General features: G+C 34.7%; 1 protein-coding gene and 1 long non-coding RNA gene across 4 annotated transcripts in view; one reads left to right on the top strand and one right to left on the bottom strand.

Moving 5' to 3' along the window:
* The first annotated feature begins 5 nt into the window (after positions 1-5).
* On the top strand, positions 6-3,058 carry LOC145205419 (uncharacterized). The gene is made up of 2 exons (XR_013853651.1): positions 6-2,677; positions 2,757-3,058. It is a non-coding gene; the product is annotated as an uncharacterized LOC145205419 (long non-coding RNA).
* A 3,947-nt stretch (positions 3,059-7,005) lies between these two features.
* Positions 7,006-20,591, bottom strand: part of LOC145205108 (protein unc-79 homolog) — a 39,096-nt gene continuing 25,510 nt past the window's right edge. For all 3 annotated transcript variants that reach the window (XM_080077757.1, XM_080077756.1, XM_080077758.1), the window contains exons 39-58: positions 19,718-19,824; positions 19,382-19,453; positions 19,175-19,299; positions 18,669-18,759; positions 18,203-18,335; positions 16,338-16,497; positions 15,693-15,778; positions 15,448-15,627; positions 15,321-15,389; positions 14,759-14,872; positions 14,158-14,262; positions 13,599-13,667; positions 13,438-13,527; positions 11,679-11,854; positions 10,995-11,184; positions 10,856-10,906; positions 9,710-9,907; positions 7,506-7,583; positions 7,349-7,421; positions 7,006-7,191 (exon numbers count right to left, since the gene is read on the bottom strand). In XM_080077757.1, coding sequence (XP_079933883.1) covers positions 7,061-7,191; positions 7,349-7,421; positions 7,506-7,583; positions 9,710-9,907; positions 10,856-10,906; positions 10,995-11,184; positions 11,679-11,854; positions 13,438-13,527; positions 13,599-13,667; positions 14,158-14,262; positions 14,759-14,872; positions 15,321-15,389; positions 15,448-15,627; positions 15,693-15,778; positions 16,338-16,497; positions 18,203-18,335; positions 18,669-18,759; positions 19,175-19,299; positions 19,382-19,453; positions 19,718-19,824 — 2,298 coding nt within the window. In that variant the 3' untranslated portion in view covers positions 7,006-7,060. The remainder of the gene's footprint in view (positions 7,192-7,348; positions 7,422-7,505; positions 7,584-9,709; positions 9,908-10,855; positions 10,907-10,994; positions 11,185-11,678; positions 11,855-13,437; positions 13,528-13,598; positions 13,668-14,157; positions 14,263-14,758; positions 14,873-15,320; positions 15,390-15,447; positions 15,628-15,692; positions 15,779-16,337; positions 16,498-18,202; positions 18,336-18,668; positions 18,760-19,174; positions 19,300-19,381; positions 19,454-19,717; positions 19,825-20,591) is intronic.

Raw genomic sequence — 20,591 nt, 5'->3', positions numbered from 1 at the left:
TAAAATCTAGATGGGACTCTGTGAAAAGTCAGGAATTTAAGAGAACAAAATATATGCTATGAAATTAATGTGCCAACGGAAAAAGTTTCTATCGCGTCTATACCTTGAAGCTAAAGAGGTAAACTAGCGGCGCACAGGTTAACGCACAAGGTTACTGTTTCGTTTTGCAGTGTGTGTGCGCGCGTAACAATACCTGTTTGTTACCAGTTGTCTAACAATACGCGTTAAATAAAATCCGCGTCTCAAGAAAACACAGCATTCGATGCTACGTGGGAACGTGGGAAGTTTCATTTGCTTTAACTGTGTATCTAATATGCAAGAAACTACTAACAACATAAAGTCGAATGTCGTGGGACAGAAAAACGTTTTCACAGTGGCATTTTATTTCAAATTTAAAAAGGTCTTTGTGACTCCCAGTGTTTTTTTGTTTTTTTTTCTATGTGAAATTGGTCCGAACGGTTTTTAGAGTGGTAAAGGTTGGCGACCCCTGATACATGTGCTTATTGTTTTAACGATAGTAAGAGTAGTGAGCTTAGCCTAATAAACTTAACTGAACAGAAGCCTACGCAGAAGTTAATTGGCAAGGATCAGAGTATACCTTTTTTCGTGTCGCCGTCCATGTGACTTTCGAATATTCAAAATTTATTCCGCAATAGAAGTGTTCGGATCGGAAAATGATCAACGCAGCGGTTCTTAAACTAGGGTCCGGGGTCCATGAGGCAGTTTTGCGGGGACCGCGAAAAGGTGGAAATAATTCTATATTCTCATTTGGCGTCAGTTTGTGCAACTGAATAAGTTTAAATCAAAATGAAAGTGAGAATCGACCGTCTCCATTGCCAAACAATAGGCTTTATTGTGTGACAACTAACAAAAATGCAATTGTTCGCGCAGAACTGTAATGCTTTTGTCTTGTCTGTGATGTCAGATTAGGATCATTGTTATGCGCAATTTTGCATAAATAGCTAATCATGCAATCAACTTTCGTTTTTCTGAAATACACATTCGATCAGGCTTAAGTACCGCGAGCCCTCGAAATAATGGCAAAGAGACCGTTTAGAGGGGCAGTTAATTAAAATATTAAATGGCCACACGATGTCGCCACGCAACAGTTATAGTTAGCGGCGGATTTGTATTGCGGGGCTACTGTTGTCTGATAAAATCGAACGTTTGAAAGAAAAATTTAAGAAATTAATCACATTGCTGATACAATGTCACAATACTATTGTGTGCCAATTTGCCTGGAAAGTAAAGGTGGCCATAAATTTCCACTTAGCAGTCAACTGCATGAGAAAATGAAGGTGACTATCAAGCGTTGTGACCCTTAAACTGAAAAGTTGTGGAAACCGATAATTTATTTATTCTATCAGATGAAAGAAATACATGGCCAGCACGAGAAGTTGTTGATCAATCAGTATGATCGCCAAATTTAAACAGCAGTTTCCTGCTACCAGAGTTATTTTAGATGCCACAAAAATTAAAAAACCAACCCAATGTTAAAGCTCAAAATTCCACATTTTCAACATGTAAAAATACCATAAGGATTCTGGTTGGAATTTTACCAAAAGGGCTAGCGACTTTTCTAAGTAATTTTCATGGAGGATGTACAAGTGATATGCTAGTAATAGAAGATTCTGTACTATACTAAAATGTCTCAGAGTTTTCTTAACCCGTAGACAGCATTATGGCAGATAGAGGAATCAGAGTGCAATATTTGTTTACATCCTTTGATATATTTGTTAACATCCCTAACAATGCTAAAAGGAAAAAGCCAGCTTGAAAATATTTCAGTAGTAACTAAAGGATAGGCATACTGCATCAGAAAGGATCAATGTTAAGAGAGTCATAGGACTCTTAATATAAAATAATATATAGCTAAAATATACAATATATTAAAGCAATCCATGCCTCATTATGCTGCATCTGTCAAATAAACTTATTTTTGTTTGTTTTATGGGGACAAATGTTAGGCAATGTATTGTTAGAGATAAGTGTTACATTTTTTTGTGTATGGCAGTTCTGTCCAGCACAATGTGTGTCTGTTTTCCAAAAAGTACATGATAATGTATTCTTATGTTATCAACTAAACATTTAGTATATAATTACTTAAACCAATGACCGATTCGCAATTTTTCTGCACAAATATATACATCTTTAAATGTATACACCACAAAGTAGCAGTACTGCTTATTAGCAATGCCCATTTGTCCCTGAATCTGAAAGTAGTATTTATGATTTTTTATTCAGATATGGTAAGTTAGCACCTTCGGTAATAAATGCAATCTTTCCCTAGATGGACATTTAATCTTAACCAAACCAGTTTTCTCTTGCTTTGCATCTGGTGTTGCAGCAAAGTATGGCTGTTGGTTGTCAATAAACAGACCTGCCGCACTCATGTGGATATTTTTTGTTTTGCTGAACAAAGAAGGTGCCCTTTTTTCATACATTTTGCCATGACATATTGCTCCTGTGGACAGTACAAACTTAGAGTTACATAGTTTTGCATATTTCTTCTTTCAGTTGCCAAAATAATATCCCTAAATTTTGGTGCTGTTATGCGAAACTTTCATTGGTTAACATTCCTTGCACTTACTTTGTTCAGTTGTGTTTCATTCAATTTTTTAATTTGTAGAAAACAAGGTTTACAAGTCACCACTATACAGTACATGTAATAAATAAAGTGAGTGATTACTTTTCAATTGTGTTGCAGGGTGGTGAAACGTTTAAAACTGATCTGTATAACTTTTCTTAACATATAGCTCTTCTGTGATGTGAAATTTGGAAACCATAAGAGCTGTGGCTGCTAGATGTTCGCATGTAGCAACAGATCCTCTTCCTGCTGCACACTCACATTCTGAATTTACAATTTCTCCACTGTTTTCAAGTTTTATTTTGACATTATATGAAACATTTTTTTCAGTGAAGCATGTACAATGCCACTTAAATAAAACTCAGATAAACATTTCAGACTAGGCGTCCTTTCACAATAGCCTTCACATCACTGTTGGAAATTTTGTCACATGTGGACTTGAAATGAAAATAAACTTTCACTTGTTCCTCAGTTGTGTGTGGTATTTGATCCTAGCTGATTATTTGAGTAAACTCTACTTTGTGCCACTGTAACTCAGAGCTGCTATCTACATTCTCCATCAAGCTCACAGCACAAGTGAAGTTGTCATTCCTATCATGAGCCTGAAGTCTGTGTACAAGTAGTTATGCAGAGAAAAAACAAGAAGCTATTGCAAAAAAACACAGAAATACAACGCATCTTTAAATTAAATCCTCCTTCTTGCCAGTTGTTTTGGGACATCTTTTATTTAACTCAGATTTCCATTTAGAATAATCCATTTTTAGTTGATTTAAGTTGGCAAATAACAATGTTTAGTGGTAAAAATATGACGGAGTAGAGTTGTGTTGACGGAGTAATGCGAAATTTAGGCCATTCAATTTGCGCGCGTTTGTGCCGTTATGACAACTATAACTGTTGCGTGGCGACACCATGCGGAATTTTCGACCCCTTAACTGCCCCAATGAGATAAATTTTGTCAGGGATTGTGTATCATAAAATATGGCAACCCTAGTATAGCTTCACATATTTTTAGAGTAACCCTTTAACTGCCGAATTTGTTTTGACAAAAAATGATGTTTAGACATGCTCTTGCTCTTTTAGGTTTTATGCAAAATCGATAGAAGATAGGCAAAAACTTTCTCTGGGAAAGTTGTTGGGTATATAATTTTCTACAATTTTAAGATAAAAAAATTTTCGATGACGTCATCACCTATGAAATGACGTCATTTTAATTCTATTTTTTCATGAAATTGCAGTTTATTGATGTTTTTCGTTACAATTATTAGTTACAAGTTGTTTTACAAACACTTCGTTACAAAATTTTATCTGTGTTATTTTGATTACGTCATTAATTAGCTCATGACGTCATAATCATTAATTTCAGTTTGTTATTTTACAGTATTAAATAATAAAATTAATGTTTTTGAGGGTATGGAACTTGTTTTCAATAATATTTATTGGCTAATTTGACATTTCACTGACTTATTATAATGTTTACCAACCAGCTGTACACACATAATGCATTCACAAGTTTTTTTTAAATGGAATGTTTATTATGTATTATTACACCACAACATGTAAAATTTGTAAACACAGTGCATATAAGTTTGCAGAAAAAACACAATTTCAAGCCTTCCCAAGGTACTTTGCATTGATTCTTCTGTATTTGTTGTCCATTCGTGAGGCCACATCTCCTCATCATTTGACAAATGTAAATGCATTTGTGGGCCAGATACAATCATAATATAGGTCAGCAAGCACCAACTTCCAAAGTCAAAGTGCTTCTGCAACAGTTGTTTTCTTGATAAATAACTGTTGTCACCACTAATAATAAAGCTAAACTGACTCATACAGTTGTATATTCAAGCAAATCAAGGCAAATTTACAGGCCCTAACTACCCACTTTCAGCTGCACACATATCAAATTGTAAGCAAAGATGGCCGCAACACGCACGCAAAGCCCTGAAATCAACTCCAAGCAGCTGTCTGTGAATCAGTCAAGCGTAAAATATCAAAAAACAGCTCAAAAACAAAAATTTGAAAAAAACTTGTTTTTTTCTGAATTTTCACTTTCTCCTTACTGTAATTAATTTTTTTCAAATACTAACATATCATTTTTTTCAAATAAATTGAAGCCAATATGCATAAGCTTTCCAACGCACCCCAGTTGGAAAAAAAATTCGCACTAATACGATTTTTGTCGCTGTTAACAACGAGGCATGTCTCCATGCGCATTTATGCGCCCGTGGCAGTTAAAGGGTTAATTTACGTTTGCCACATACGCGAATATGTTTTCAAACAGCATGCTATTAACTCTAAGCAGGGTTGCCATCGACTTGAAACCAAAAATAAGGACAACCGAAAAATTGAATTTTATGCGAAACGAAACAAACGTTTTTGAACAAATCTTTGCATTTATACGAGCCATGACATAATATTTGCAATATTTTGGCCAGAAACAATCTGTTCCAGCAACTCGTTGTTCGTAGAAAATACTAATTGCATCTCACAACATGCCGGGTCTAGGTTCACTTCTACTTGTAGCAGGGATTTTACTATAGTAATTGTTAAAAATAAGACAAAATAAGGACTCCAGTCAAAAATAAGGACATTTCTTAGAAATAAGGACAATGAACTTTTCTAAGACATAGCCCTTCAAAATAAGGACAAATCTTAGAAATAAGGACGGTATGGCAACCCTGACTATAAGCATTGCCTCAGTGTCTTGACTTTTTCAGGTTTTAACAAACAGAACAACGCAACGTTGTTACGTCATATAGCACGCAATCAATCTCTTTAGTCAGTTATTTCTTTTCAATTTCTCGCTTTCTAAACAGAACTTACTCATTTTCATTACATTTTGAATAAGTTATATTTTTTGTTAGATTTAATAATTCACCTAGAAACCATTCTGTGGTGCCCCTCCTTTACTTGATGCCCTAAGCACGTGCTTATATTGCTTATAGGTTAATCGAGCACTGATACAAGACATAGCCGCAATGATATCAATCCTCCTGTACAAACAATTAAGGTTGCCTTTTTACAAACAATTTCTTATTTTGCTGGACGATGTCTTGAGAATTTTCTGGTCCTAATTTCTAAGAAATTTTCACGTTGTTGACTGGCTTTCGTGTTTTGTGGTTAGTTTCAACACCTCTCAGTACATTTTCACCCAGTGATCGCCGTTATGACCTAATATAGAAACACGAACTTATTTACAACACCAGAAAAACAAAAGTCATGTAAAAATTGTGCTTGGCACAAATAAAAGTCAAACATAAAATATTTGGAAGCCGATGGCTAAAACAAATATTTCCATACGATTGTTTGTATCGGGCAATTTAAATTTCTCAAACGTCTCAACATTTTTAGCTATAATAATAAAACCTTTTGTCGAAACATATTCTCGTTTGATAGCATCTGCGGGCGCTCGTGTGTGTGGTTTCCGCAATGAATAACTAAGTCCTGGATTGACTATTGGTTTGGGAATGTTCTCCTGCGTCAGCTGAGCTTCTTTGGCTATGTTATTCTTTATTCGGAAGCTTATTTTTACTTCTTCTGCTGCTCGTGGTTCACATCGGTCGTCTGCAGTTGCGAGTAAGTTCATTGTTACGATTCTTAACGCTTGCTGCATAGAACCGACATGGTCCACAAAAGATCTATTTAATTCTTGTCTATTATTCTGGTTACACAACACACACCAAGTTTCATTTATCTCAAGGAAAGTTTGGGGGTGTTTTTAAAAAAAAATTCCGGACTGATTTTAAGCCCAAATTCCACCCGTCTGCTACTTATAAAATGATGAAAAGTTGAAGGTAATTTTGAAGGCTAAAGTTGAAGGCCGCTTAAATTCTCTGAATGCCTGAAAAAACTCATACAGCTGACACTTCTGTTATGCAATGATTCGATGCCTTCTACTTCATGCATACCATGGATATGTAAAGACTATGCTTCATGTTAAGGGGTTTCAAAAAAACGTTATCTGACATTCTGACACATGTTTGTAACGTTTGAACAGCGTGTAGCCTAAGGTTTGAACATAACACAGAATACGCGTTTGATTTGTTCACACAAATAAGGCCAGACAATCTTTCAAACTGGTTGGAGTATTAAAGACTGGATGTCGACGATTTTTTTAAGGTCGCACTTCGCTGTGCTGCTGAAAGCTACACGTGATCAAATTAAAATTTTAATGCTCCATATATAAGGTGGTCCTGGAAATAACAGAAACCGCTTGAGAAGAACTTAAACTTCGATTGAGACAATTTAAAAACTAAGAGCGTTTGGATATTTTATAGGCTTCAAGGTAGCATTTAATGGTAAATAAATCGTTTTTTTTCTCGTAAAAACTAAACACAAACAAAAATGGTTGCAGTCTAGTTGCACTAAAACGGTCTTTATGACATGTAATCTTAGTACCTATACCTCCAAATTGCATGTTAAACAAAAACATTTTATTTACACGAGCATAAGAATTTCACTGAAAATATGTTGTCATACAACACACAATCCCTCTCCGGTTTCAATTTTTGCCAACATCATCTTTATGCTTTCAACAACTTTGGCCAGTTGTTTTGAATTATTGCCTTCTAAGTTGGTGTTCGTGCAACAATCTGGTGGAGAATCTAAAGTGAGGTAAGCAGACAAATAAAACAGTGGCAAAAATTAGGCTGTACCCAAAACAAAACTGAATTCTAAAGTTGTTTTCTTTGGCATGTTTATTGACTTAAAACAAAATTGAAAAAAATGCTTTAGTTTAACTGTTCAACTATAAAGTCTTACTTGTGTCCATATCAGGTATTTCTGTCTGCCTCGGTTTTAAGGTGTTTAACATAGGAGACCACATTGGATACAACTGTGATAAAACATTTAAACATTATTTTATACTTCATTCCATTAACGGCAACAGTTGTGCAAATAGGTCAAAAATCAAACAAACCTTAAACAGCAAAGTAGATTTGTATTTGTTGAGGCATTCTATCAGGCTTGTGATGTGGCAATGTATATTTCCAGTAACCTGTGCAAAAGTTTTTGTTAGTAAATGTAAGTAGGTTGATGGAAAAACGAATTGGTCCCCACACAATACAGGAAAGGTTAGTAGAAAGAATTAACCCAAACTTTAAAACTTCTTGTCTACCAATATTTACATCATAAGCATGCTTAACTAGAAGGGTGGCTCAGCACATATTGCCATTGCACATACACTACGTACACTTTGTTTAATAGGTCCCATATCAGCCACTGTCTTTTATAGCCTTAGTTGTTTCTGCAAGCAGAAACTCATGGGTCCCCAACACATGCAAAGTTGTAAATAATGCATTTTGCAAAATAAGTATGATAAAGTTTGGTGCTATCTGTTTAAACAGGGCGATAAAAAGTCTTCAGACATAATCAAGCTATATGAGGTACAAACTATTCAAGTTACATTCAATTCTGCAATTGTTTGCAAAATTTACCCATTGCAGGGGTTAATGGGGTAAATGGTGGGGCTGCAGAGCAAAACTCAACAATCAACACCCCAAAATAGAATATTATAAAAAATTCTAAATTTCATGACATTGTTTAAAAAGTTAACCCTTTTTAAGGGGCTAATGGGGTAACTGATCGGACAACAGGTTAAATGTCAAATTCGACACCTAAAATGCCATATTGCAGAAACTGTCAAAATTTCATGCAACTTGGTCAATGTTTAGAAATTACACCCGCTTAGGGGTTACTGGGGTGAAGGTGGGGCTCACAGGGTAAAAGAGATCAATGAATGATGTATTTTATAAACTGTCCATATTTCATTAAATTTAGACATTGTTTAAAAAATTCACTCATTTTAGGGGGCCAGTAGCATTAATCTTGGGGATGCAGTGTGAAAAACTACAAGTAATACGTAACTATGGCAAACTGTCCATATTTCATTAAATTTAGACATTGTTTAAGAAATTCACCAATTTTAGGGGGCCAGTAGGGTAAATATTGGGGCTACAGGATGAAACACAACAATCGACACCTAATTATGGCACAAAGAACAAACTGTCCAAATTTCATCCAATTCGGACATTGTTTAAAATTTTACCCATTTTAGGGGGCTGGTGGGGTAAATATTGGGGCTGCAGGGTGAAACACAACAATCAACACCTAATTGTGGCACAAAGAACAAGCTGTCCAAATTTCATCCAATTCGGACATTGTTTAAAATTTTACCCATTTTAGGGGGCTGGTGGGGTAAATATTGGGGCTAGAGGGTGAAACACAACAATCGACACCTAATCATGCCACAAAGAACAAACTGTCCAAATTTCATCCAATTTGGACATTGTTTAAAATTTTACCCATTTTAGGGGGCTGGTGGGGGAAATATTGGGGCTGCAGGGTGAAACACAACAATCGACACATAATTATGGCACAAAGAACAAGCTGTCCAAATTTCATCCAATTTGGACATTGTTTAAAATTTTACCCATTTTAGGGGGCCGGTGGGGTAAATACTGGGGTGATTAAGTCAAACAAACCAAAAGGCACATCTACATAACCATATCTTCAATCTGTGAAAGTTTCATCCAAATCCAACAAAGATTTGTTGCCAAAAGTGCATGGACAAACTTCACCGGCGAAAAAAAGAAAAAAAAAAAAAAAAAAAAAGAAAAAGAAAAACATAGTGAAATCAAGATGCGTCCCCTTCAGGGAAGGGGACCCATAATTAGTGAAAAAATAAATAAATAAAAGTATAGAAAAGCATCAATATTTAAACTGTTGCAACTTCTACCAGAAAACCCAAATGCTGTTGTTGTTTGTTTCATTTAAAAGCAAAGGCTTTTCTTGACCATAAACTAATCAATAACTCCCACTGTAGTGTGGGAATAGAGTAATAGTAAATAGCGTTTTGACTTATATTTTGCAAGAGCTTAGCCAACTGGATGGAAAACCCAGAATGCTGTTGTTGTTTGTTTCATTTAAAAGCAAAGGCTTTTCTTGACCATAAACTAATCAATAACTCCCACTGTAGTGTGGGAATAGAGTAATAGTAAATAGCGTTTTGACTTATATTTTGCAAGAGCTTAGCCAACTGGATGGCAGCATTTAATCTATATACAGACACAAAAACCTGATTATTATGTTTTCCTTCAAGGTAGCGAACACATATTTATTTACTTTGCCCTCATGTTCCAAAAGCACCAGGATGCTGGGTGTTACACGGCTCCAAAACTCAAGAAGTTGAGTGGCACATGCATGATGATCTCCAGCAGGGTTGTAATAAACATTACATGAAGTCAGGGGCGATGAACCACCAGCCATTGCATTTGATAATGTCAAGTAATAAGAAAGTTGTTCACAATACACTGTCCAAATCTTAATGAGGAAACACATACTTACCAATGAACAGTTGGGTTGTTAGTACTATTATTAAACAAATATTTTGTTTTGAGGTTTTCAAAGAGTTTTAGAAATTTTAGTTTTAGTTACTAACAATGTAAAATAAGGTAGCATTTTAATCCAGCCTGCAAGATAATAAAAAATTCAAGTGTATGTGTAGAATTTAGTATCAACAGTTTATTCTGAATTTAGGATAGATAGATAAAATTGCAAATAAAACTAGAAGGGTATTTTTTACCTATTTTAACATGCATACACGCCAGTTCAGTGCTATAAGTCGAAACATGGCGATCAACTTTCTGCTCAAATAATCGACTTATATAAGGTACAAACTATCTAAATCTTGCTCATTCCCCATTCAATTCAGCTAAACAATTCCTGTATTTTAGGGGTTAGTGGGGTGGGGGGGCAACAGGGTAAAACTTCAAAATCTAGTGTAGGCTAGTGAGGTAACTGATGGGGACCAAAACAACAGTTTCGTAAAAAAAAATTTCAATCAACCAATGTTTTAAATTTTGACACACTTCTGAGTTAATGTTTCTGACATTATAAAACACCACCCCAACTGCCGTTTGCAAATGTACATCACAAACACAGGTAACCTATGCTTGGTTGCCTTTACAAGACTATTACACCAAAGAAACCTTTTGTTTGTGGTGCACGTCAACATGAAAAACGTTTTACTGTTTGGGGGGGCTAACTGGGTAACTGCTGGGGCATTCAAGTCAAATGAAACAGATGACATATCTATTTAAGGAAATAAAATTTTAAAAAAGTGAAATAAAGTTGTGACCCCTGCAGGGAAGGTTTATTAGATAACAAAAAAGGTATTTTGAAAGATTTACAAAAAACATTACTTTTGAATTTTAATACTTAAAGCTGCTAAGTAATATGAATAAAGCATGACAAAAAGACTGTGCACACCTGGCAAAAAAGAAATGCATGAAACAAAGATCCCATGTTGAATTTTTGTTCCTAAAAAAATATGAAAGTGTATGAAGCAAATCAATTTTGAGCTTTATCCTAAAAACACACAAAAAGGTCCAGTCTGAACAACAAGTACCTTGTTCTGTTCGAGAAAACCAGTAAGTATGACTTGCAAAATACTGGCCAAATTCGGCCCAGCTTCAAATGGAATAGGTTGCCAAATGGCCCCCTGTGTATTTTGTATTAGGACAATGTGGTTTAATGCTCCAAGTAATATCCATGAAATTTTCTTGACATGAGTTACACATTCTGAGTATTCTTTAGGTCTACACATACAACAAAAGTATAAAATAATACTCCTTTTTGGATAACATTTGTCACTTGAAAGTCATAAATACTAGTGATGCACCGAAGTTTCGGTTGGCCGAATCCGCTGTTTTCCAATGTTTCGGTTTCGGCCCGAACTTTTTTGAAAATTCGGCCGAAACCGAACTTTTTTATTGCATGGAATTAATGCCTTAAATTTCATTTATGCCTATACGAAACATTATTAATTAACTTTTTGTTGTATCTATGAAATACCAGCCACGTTGTCTGCAAAATATTAGATGTTTAGCAAAGTTTACCACGTGTGAAAGCGATTTTAGTTTGTCAAAATTGAGTTCACTCGCATCAACAATACAAGGTTCAGTTGAAACCATCCAAAAAACGGGGATTTTAGGTTCGGCCTGATTCGGCCGAAATTATTCGGCCTCATGGCCGAATATTCGGTTTCGGCCCGAACCTTTTTAGGCGGGTTCGGTGCATCACTAATAAATACCCATGTTGCATTGTAGTTGGGGGATTGAACAACCATGGAAACAGACCATGAACAGATTTGTTGTGTAACTCTCCAGCAACAATTTGAGCAACAGAGAGCTTTACATCATTTGAATGCAATAATTTCCTTGTGTTTTGGGAACCACAGCTGGAACTTAAACTAAGAACCGGATCTGTCTAAAAATTAGATGTAAACATTTTGAAAAATTCTTTTATTATTTTTGGAAAAAATATTATCTATGTTTAAACCAGTGTTTTTCAACTATTTTATATCATAGCACCATTTTTTGCATTTAGAAAACTTTGTGGTATGTCTTTGTGATTTGCCACCGAGAAGGAACCAATAAAGTTAAATCATGAAATTAATTAAATGGCTACAGCTTTGTAACATTTATATATACATATAATATTGATATTCAAGGTGATTCTTTCAAAAACAATTTGAATTGTTGTCTGTCGGTCTTTGTCAACATAGGAATAACAGGTAAGGACATAAAAACCATGGCATCCTGGGTTGTGTCAACTGATCTGCAGTTTTTTTATGTCCTCAGTATCAAACAGCTTCTATTTTATAAGTAAACATCTTCAAATACTAGAATAGTGGTTTTCCTATATATTGCCAGTTTATATATACTACATCATATTTAACGATGTATCACATATACCATTTACTATATTTATAATGGATATATATTTGGCACCTACATTTCATTGGGTCCCATCTTTTTCCTGGCACTTCATAACATAATTGTTTCTGCACGCATAATCTAATGGGTCCCCACACATGTGCATATGCGATTTTGGTAACAGTAAAAATAGGGCACAATCATTGTTAAACTGGAATAGAATTATGATTTTTAATCCGCACATAGCGTTCCCTAGCGCCGTTAAGTTTCTACATACCAACAATACGATTGCTTAGCTGGGCTTTTTATGTCCAAAACCTGTTCTGAAACAGTTTTATCAACGCTTTCAGTTTGAGAAGTCACGTTACACAGGTGTAACAAATCGTGCTGCATTGTCGCTCTGCGTTTCGAAGCAAGAATAAGTTGACCTACATTAACGTTGACAGCGCAATATAACTAACATCGTAACATCTTAATTCCAACCAGTGAGAAAATAGTCAAGTGACGACTACGTTCATGCGTGAAGCAGAGGCATTTTTTTCCATGCGCCACTATCGTCAATCACTCCCATTGCGTCAGCTGTGCACTGAGCGAGCACAAATTTGACAAAAGACAGCATGTAAAAATGTATTTGGGGCTGTAAGAGTAAATACTGAGCCTAATACACTGAAATTTTTAACAGCCAACAAGGAGAACCCTATCCACAGCTGTTTAAAATTTCAGCAGGTTAAGTCTTGTATTTCTGACCCCATTAACATGCAAACAAATATTTGGGGGAAAAGGGGTGAAAATGGATATATACAACTTCAAGTTACAAAATACTTCAAAATTCGCTGCAATGTACCAATCAAAAAAGTATGAAACTCCAGAATCATATGCTTTAGCAAGTATAGCCGTTTTAAAAATTTCACAGTTTGGGGGGGGGGTGAATCGAGGGATCAAACGGGGTCAAAATTCACATGGACCATCTTTAGACCAATACCTATAATGTGTGTAAATTTGAAAAAGTTTGAACCATTCTTTCTTGGCCAAAACGTGGGAACAAATCTGCGTTAGACGGAAAAAAAGAATATAGACAAAAACAACATGTGTCAAAAAAACAAAAAAAACAAGGGGACCCATAATAACACTTACATTAAAATAGTTTGAGAAACTATCATCACCCAGAATGTCCAAGCATTCACTAAGGTGGGCATGAAAACATTCCATTGCATAACAAGGCATCTAAATCAACAATTCGTTTTAAATTATGTTTTCGAAATGCTTTAAACATACAAAAACTTCACTATTCATACCCCAAATTTAAGGTTTTTAGTTTGTGAATGGGAAAGACTGCAAACACTTCCTCCATCCAGTAGAATAAGCTGAAATGTACAAACTTGATAGCAAATAGCAATTAAGTAGCAAATTTGATAGCGACATGCATGACACTATTAGTGACAGTGTTGTTCCTGAGCATAATGTAAGTTATGAACAAGGAGTGATAAGTAACATAATTCATAACATATTTTGACCAACTGCAGATATTATAGTTAATTGCTATGTTTTTTGTTCATCAAGTCAGTGGTTTAGTTGGTTTATTAATTGTAAAACATTTGTCAACTGACAAATTGTTTTTGTATGAGATAATTTGCTTGTAAGCAACCACTTTTTTCCCCAAACTAAACAACAAGCATGCCACAATAGTACCAAGTATAATGTGATAAAAAGATATTTTACGATTAGAAGGTAAATGAAACAGTACAGGACAAAACGGATCAATATAAATTGAACCTCCATGGTGTTGTTCAATGGTCACTTATTTGGAGGCAGGTTAAAAGACTATGATTACAATGCAATCCACACATAATTTACCTGTATTATAAGATGTACATTTTGGTCAGACATGTGACAATTTCCTTTTAATGAAGCCATTAGCTTTGTTACAACACAACGGGTAAAAAACAACTTTTCTTTATCCTAAAAATCAAGAACAAAATTAATAGATACAAAAAATATATAGATGGATTTTCTATGGGGTTACTAATTTGTATGTACTACTTTCTACCTGCATATATGATTTTCTATATTTACAGATATATATTTGTAACCTAATTTCAATTATGCCCCCATCTTTTTTCAGCATAAAATCAGTGCTTTAGCAGTCCCTATATATACATGCAAATTGGAAACATCATTTTTAGAGCATGAAAAAGAAATTAGTAAAAGGGCACCTACTGCATTTTAGAATTTGACTCGGCCTTCGTTTGCGCTATTTAGTAAAAAGACCAAGCAAACAATAAAAAAATTACCCCTGTGACTTTTATTGTACATCTGAAGCTCTTAAGTACAGTTTTTTTTTATTTGAAAATTGGGGTTAGTTTACCCGGATAATAATGCTTCAATTTGGTCTTGAAAACATTACAACTTCTGCCAGACAATATGAAAACCAAAACAAACAGTTGTTAGACCTTACTTTGTTAAACATTTCATTTGTTATGGAACACAGATTATACAGGTTGTTCAAAGAAAATGTGCATGTGGCTATAGCAATTCCAAGCAGTTTTGAAAATGGTTCAAGAAGGGATTGCTGCAAACAAGAAAAGAGTTACTATACTAAACACCAGAAATTCATTAACAAGGTTTTTCCACATACACTTGTTTTGTACTTTCTAATGTTTACTCAAAACCCAAGTTACAGGGGGTCAAAGTCACTACGGATATGTTTCACAAACTTTTTACCCAGGGTTCACCAAACAAATAACCAAAATGTGGCAGGCGAACTATGAATAGTAAAATAGAAAAATCAGTCATTAACTTTAAGGAACTTAATAAATAAACCAACTTCTCGTGGATACCTTTCAGTGCGCACCATTGCACTTATGCATATCTTTGAGAACCACTGCACTTGCGTTTGATTAAACCATGTTAAAAACACTTTGGTGTAGTTGATGTTACAATACATATAGTACAACATGAAAAGATTTTAAAATGCCTTACCTATTTTCCTTAAAAAGTTAACCACAGCTTTGTCTTACCTTGATCGAAACAAAGACAGGAATTGTCAATAAATGAATCATAATTTCCAAAACATCATCAGTTGTGCTCTACAAAAATGTTTGGGTATTTTTAAATTCAAGCACATTTTAACAACCTCAATCTTACCATTTCACATAATGAGAAGTAGTTGAACAACTTGGTAAAAAAGATACAAAAGCTTGCTAATATTCCATTCCAATACACACTGGGTGAAAATGGTGAAAGATTGCGCAAATACATTGCGATGTTTGTTAACAGGCAACTCATTCCTTCACATGAAATAGTAGTGAGGTCATCTGGCAAACCCTGAACAGAAAGTCTGCAATGCTTGAAATTTCTCAACATAAGTTAACTTCCAATAATTTTCCTACCTTCAGAGCATGTTCCAGAACTTCAACTGAATGAACGTTTTGATACCCTTTTAGGCAAGCAACGACAACTGGTATAAATTTGTCTCCTGCAATTTGTATTTAGTCAGAATAGTTAATAGAAAACTAGAAAGATAGCTTTTGTATATGTTGATAATTTATATAAACTAAATCCAATATCATGGCAATTCACATACACTATTTGTCAAACTTGCAACGAATATGCATTTGTTAAATAATTTCAAGAAGGTCCCTATCTTTATATCACACATGTATACCTTTCAATTAGTAAAGTTATCAAAAAGGTGCAATTATGTTTAGATGGTAATGCAGATAATAATCCCTTGACCTGTGAGCAATCCCTTCTTGAATGTCTTATGCCCTATACAACTAAATAATTGAAAGAAACACCTGACACATTAACATGAGCACTATTCAGTTTGTTAGTTGCATCAACTAACTATATATAGCTGTCCATCCTTTTGCTCAATGACAAAATGTTTAAATAAATCAGTATTTGTAAAGGCTGTATGGTAGAATGTTTGGTCATGCTACATAACCTGTGAATTTCCTCCTTTGATAATAATACCAAGTAAGCTTAAAAAGGAGATACAGTAAATCCTGACTTAATAAATTTCTCAATCTCACCTGAGTGAAATGGAACTTGAAACATACAGGAAAAAATTGCATTTTTCTGGAGTTGATGAAATATACAGCGTATGGCTTGTTTTGCAACCAGTGAGACTGTTGAAATGTTTTTTGAAACACCAGTAGCATCATCCAGTAATGGTTCAGCAATCACAGCAAGCTTGTAATGAGAACAGTATTTCAGATTAGGTTTCGGCAAATATGATCAGTTGTGAAATTGGTGATTACCCAATCTTAAAACCTGATTACACTATTTTGCATTAGTTTTAGCATTAGCAGCTTTAAGTCGGAGCTATTTTTTCAATACTATGGTGTCCGAGTTGTAATTGTTTTTAGAGTTGTAATAGCAAGGTAGGACTTTTTTTGGTAAATATAAACATCAATAAATTATGCAAGGGCAACAAAATGGCTTTGTTTTTGGTTAAGGTTGGACCAAATACATAATCCAAAACTAGAAGGGTGGCTAAGCACATATTGCCATTGCATATACACTTTAATCTATTTTGAAACATTAATATATTCCCTACACTTATTTTATATTGGGTCCCATATCACCCACTGTCTTTTATAACCTTGGTTGTTTCTGCAAACAGAAACTCATGGGTCCCCCACACATGCAAAGTTAAAAACAATGCATTTCAAGAGATAACCATCAGTCAGTTTGGTGTTTTAAAAAACACTGTGGTCAGTTCTTGGCTTAAATAAACATAATATTAACCATTTAAACTATGCAAATCTAATTCAATTCACACATTGTCCTATAAATAGTTGCAAAATATAGTAAAACACAACAATCAACACCTATAAATAGCAAATTCTACATGTTGTCCAAATTTTGTTTAATTCCGACACTGTTTAAAAAACTCACTCATTTTAGGGGGCTTGTTGGGTAAATGTACAAGCTATAGGGTGAAACTTAACAATCGACACCTAAAAATGACATAATCTGCTAACTATCCAAATTGCATCCAATTTGGACATTGTTTACAAATTTTACCCATTTAAGGGGTATATGGTGGGGCATCGGAGTAAAACACAACAACTGACATATATAAATGGCACATTCTACAAGCTATACAAGTTTTAGCCAAATCCGACACTGTCCAAAATTCAGTTAATTCTGCACTTGTTTAAAAAAATTCACCCATTTTAGGGGGTTAGTGGGGTAACTGATGGGGTTCAACACCCAAAAGTATAAAATATGAAACCACAATGACCCAATTAACATTAACGTAAAATAGTATCCAAATCGACCAATGTTTAAAATTCAGACCACTAGAGGTGCTATTAGCAACATTCGTAAAGGCTTCTGACGTCATACGGCTGTTAACACCCCTCCAACTGGATTTAGTGGAACACATAACTCAAAGCAATATCTTTTACCAAACTTCATATGAATCAGGGGTTAGTTTTTATTGCATATAATTGGTTTAGGAGTTTGATTGCTGGGGCTATGGCATGTGCAAAAACGTCCACCAAGCAATGCACAAGTACAAGTTCTGTTGCCTTTATTATACTGTTACACCACAGAAATCTTTCGTTTGTGGTGCGCAGAATCATACAAAAACGTTTTAGATTTTTGGGGCTAGCAGGGTAACCCCTGGGGCTATCGAGTCAAACGAAGCAGAGGACACATCTACATGACCATATCTACCACCTGTAAAAGTTTCATCCAAATCCATCAAAGTTTTCATGCCAAAAGTGCATGGACAAACTTTACCGGAGAAAAAAGAAAAAAACATAGTGAAATCAAGATGTGTCCCCTTCAGGGAAGGGGACCCATAATAATACTAAGAACCATATAAAACCTATCAATGGAGATCAAATAATAGATTATCACTTTGTTGTTAAGCTTTTGGTTGAACCTGTTTTAAAACTCTTGGTAGTAATGGTACTGCTGGCTTTGCATTGAATTGAATTAGTTCACACAAATTAACAATACATAAGCAAAGAGTCTCCTCGTCAAGTTCTGTAATGACTTTGCTGCATCTTCCACATCTGTAACAGTGTAAATATGCAATTTGGTTAAATAATAAAGAGTTTATAATTTTTTTGCTTATTTATTTCATATGAATTATGTACATTACTTTTTTTTACTTGAATCTAATTTTTTCACTCTAGAATTTGATTTGCTTGACAGGAAAAAGTCAAATATGGTGAAACAGGCCATCAGAATTCCATTTTAAAACAATTGAAAGTATGAAAGCAAACTGATTGCAAGTGTGTCACAATCAAATGTCTACAACAAGTGTAATCCAAGCTGGCAAACCTGCCTTGATCATGAACTACAAATTATTCCATACTTGACAGTCAACATGTTAATCTTATAACCTCATTAAAATTTCAATGTTCGATTCTTCTACACCATTGGATTTTGCAATCATTGGTTCAACCAAATCCGTTTTTGATCCAATGTATGAATCTGTAGATAAAAGTATTGTATATCAACAATCTTGTGATAAAAACATACCCCAAGTCCCTAGTTAAAGTGAAGTTTTGCAAAATTTTGTACGTAATGCAGTAAATACCAAAATATTTTATTTTTTTAATTCTTTCCAGAATGCAACTACATGAGCCACAATAGGGATTCATTCAGACCTCTGCAAGCCACAAAGGCAAAATGACATTTATTTTATGTAATAGTTAGCAAACTAAAAAAATGCTTCTATCTGTGTTTCTACATGGTTTCATGTGTTATCAATACACTCTTGCAAGTCACACACTGCAAGACAAGTTAGCTGGTAGTATTATACTGCTATTATAACTTGAAAAATAAAGAAAATAAAGAACACCATGCAGTAAAAACAATGAATATTTTCAATTTACATCAAACTTACTACTTTGATGACAATCCTGTATATCAGATGTTAAATTGACCGCCCCAGATGAATTGTTTGGGCTTGCTTCACATTTTCTCAAAGATAAAGGAAAGTTACTTGACATTTGTTTGGAATTTTCAAGTCTAGGGTTTTTCAGCAAAAAGGAAAACAAGATCATTAATCAAGTTACAATAACCAAAATCAAGACATAACAACTGTACTTACAGTTTTTCTACATGTATGTCCTCTGTTCCTCCTTCAAGCAAGGGTGTTGATATATCTTTGCACAAGTCATATCTGTGGAAAATTTCCAATTTAAAGAAATGAACTTCAACACAATGGCGTGTCCCAAGGGCGAATTTTTTGAAGAGAGTTTTAAAGCTTTAAGGAAAAAACTGCTGACACATGTAATGACTCATTCTACCACAGTAGTTAGAAAAACATGGCAGTTCCTGCTCAATACAATACAGTTTCACACAATTATTGACATACATCTCTTTCTGTTAGTGTTAAAAATACTCTTCTGGCCATTCCATAATTAAATCAGCATGTAAAACTCACCTCACATCATCATCTGTATCATCCCCTAAATTTAATCCTGTCGAGTACATTGTTGAAGACGGCAATTTGCTTGCAAGTAACTGCTCATTGCTGACCAATTTGTGATTCTAAATACAGGAAACAACTAGAATAGTGGTTTTCCTATATATTGCCAGTTTATATATACTACATCATATTTAACTATGTATCACATATACCATTTACTACAGGCCTGTCAAACTCGCGGCCCGCGCATGCGGCCCACGAAGCCCTCCAATGCGGCCCACGAACAGTCAACAACAACTAGAATGGTGGCTTTCTGATATACTTCCATTTTATATATTCTATACGATATTTACCAATTTACTATACACATCATTTGATCTACACATATGATTGTTTTTGTAAACAAAAACTAATGGGTCCCCACACGCGTGTTTGTGCGGATTTACGGTAAACAAATGTTGCGGTGATTTTTAAATTCTTAAGAACAAATTTTTAGAAAGCATTAACCCAACAATGAAAAATTTTGTTGTATTTTTTTGCACTATTATTGTCGTATAATTACAAAAACATTAAAAAAGAACGAAACAAATACTTTCAATTTAATCTCTTGCTTTGACCCAGATATTGTCGTCCAAGGTCGGGTTTTAAACACAATTTTTTCTAGAAAGCTGTAACAGTTGTGTTACAGACAATTAAAAAGCGATTTGTATACATAACTTTTCATTTAACTTAGTTTCGCAAAACGAGTACCATTGACCTGTAGTAACCTTTAGGGTGCACACACCAAACGACTGTTTGACCTTTTGACACCGTTTTCAATAGCATGCCGTCCTTGGTGTTCAACAACACCGTTTGACCTAATTTATACATGCCTTGAGTATTTGATTCA

The sequence above is a fragment of the Phallusia mammillata genome, chromosome 8, assembly GCF_965637545.1.
Source record: "Phallusia mammillata chromosome 8, kaPhaMamm4.hap1.1, whole genome shotgun sequence".
NCBI lineage: Eukaryota > Metazoa > Chordata > Ascidiacea > Phlebobranchia > Ascidiidae > Phallusia > Phallusia mammillata.
The sequence above is the reverse complement of the archived record's forward strand: the minus strand, read 5'-3'. Positions and strand labels throughout refer to the sequence as shown.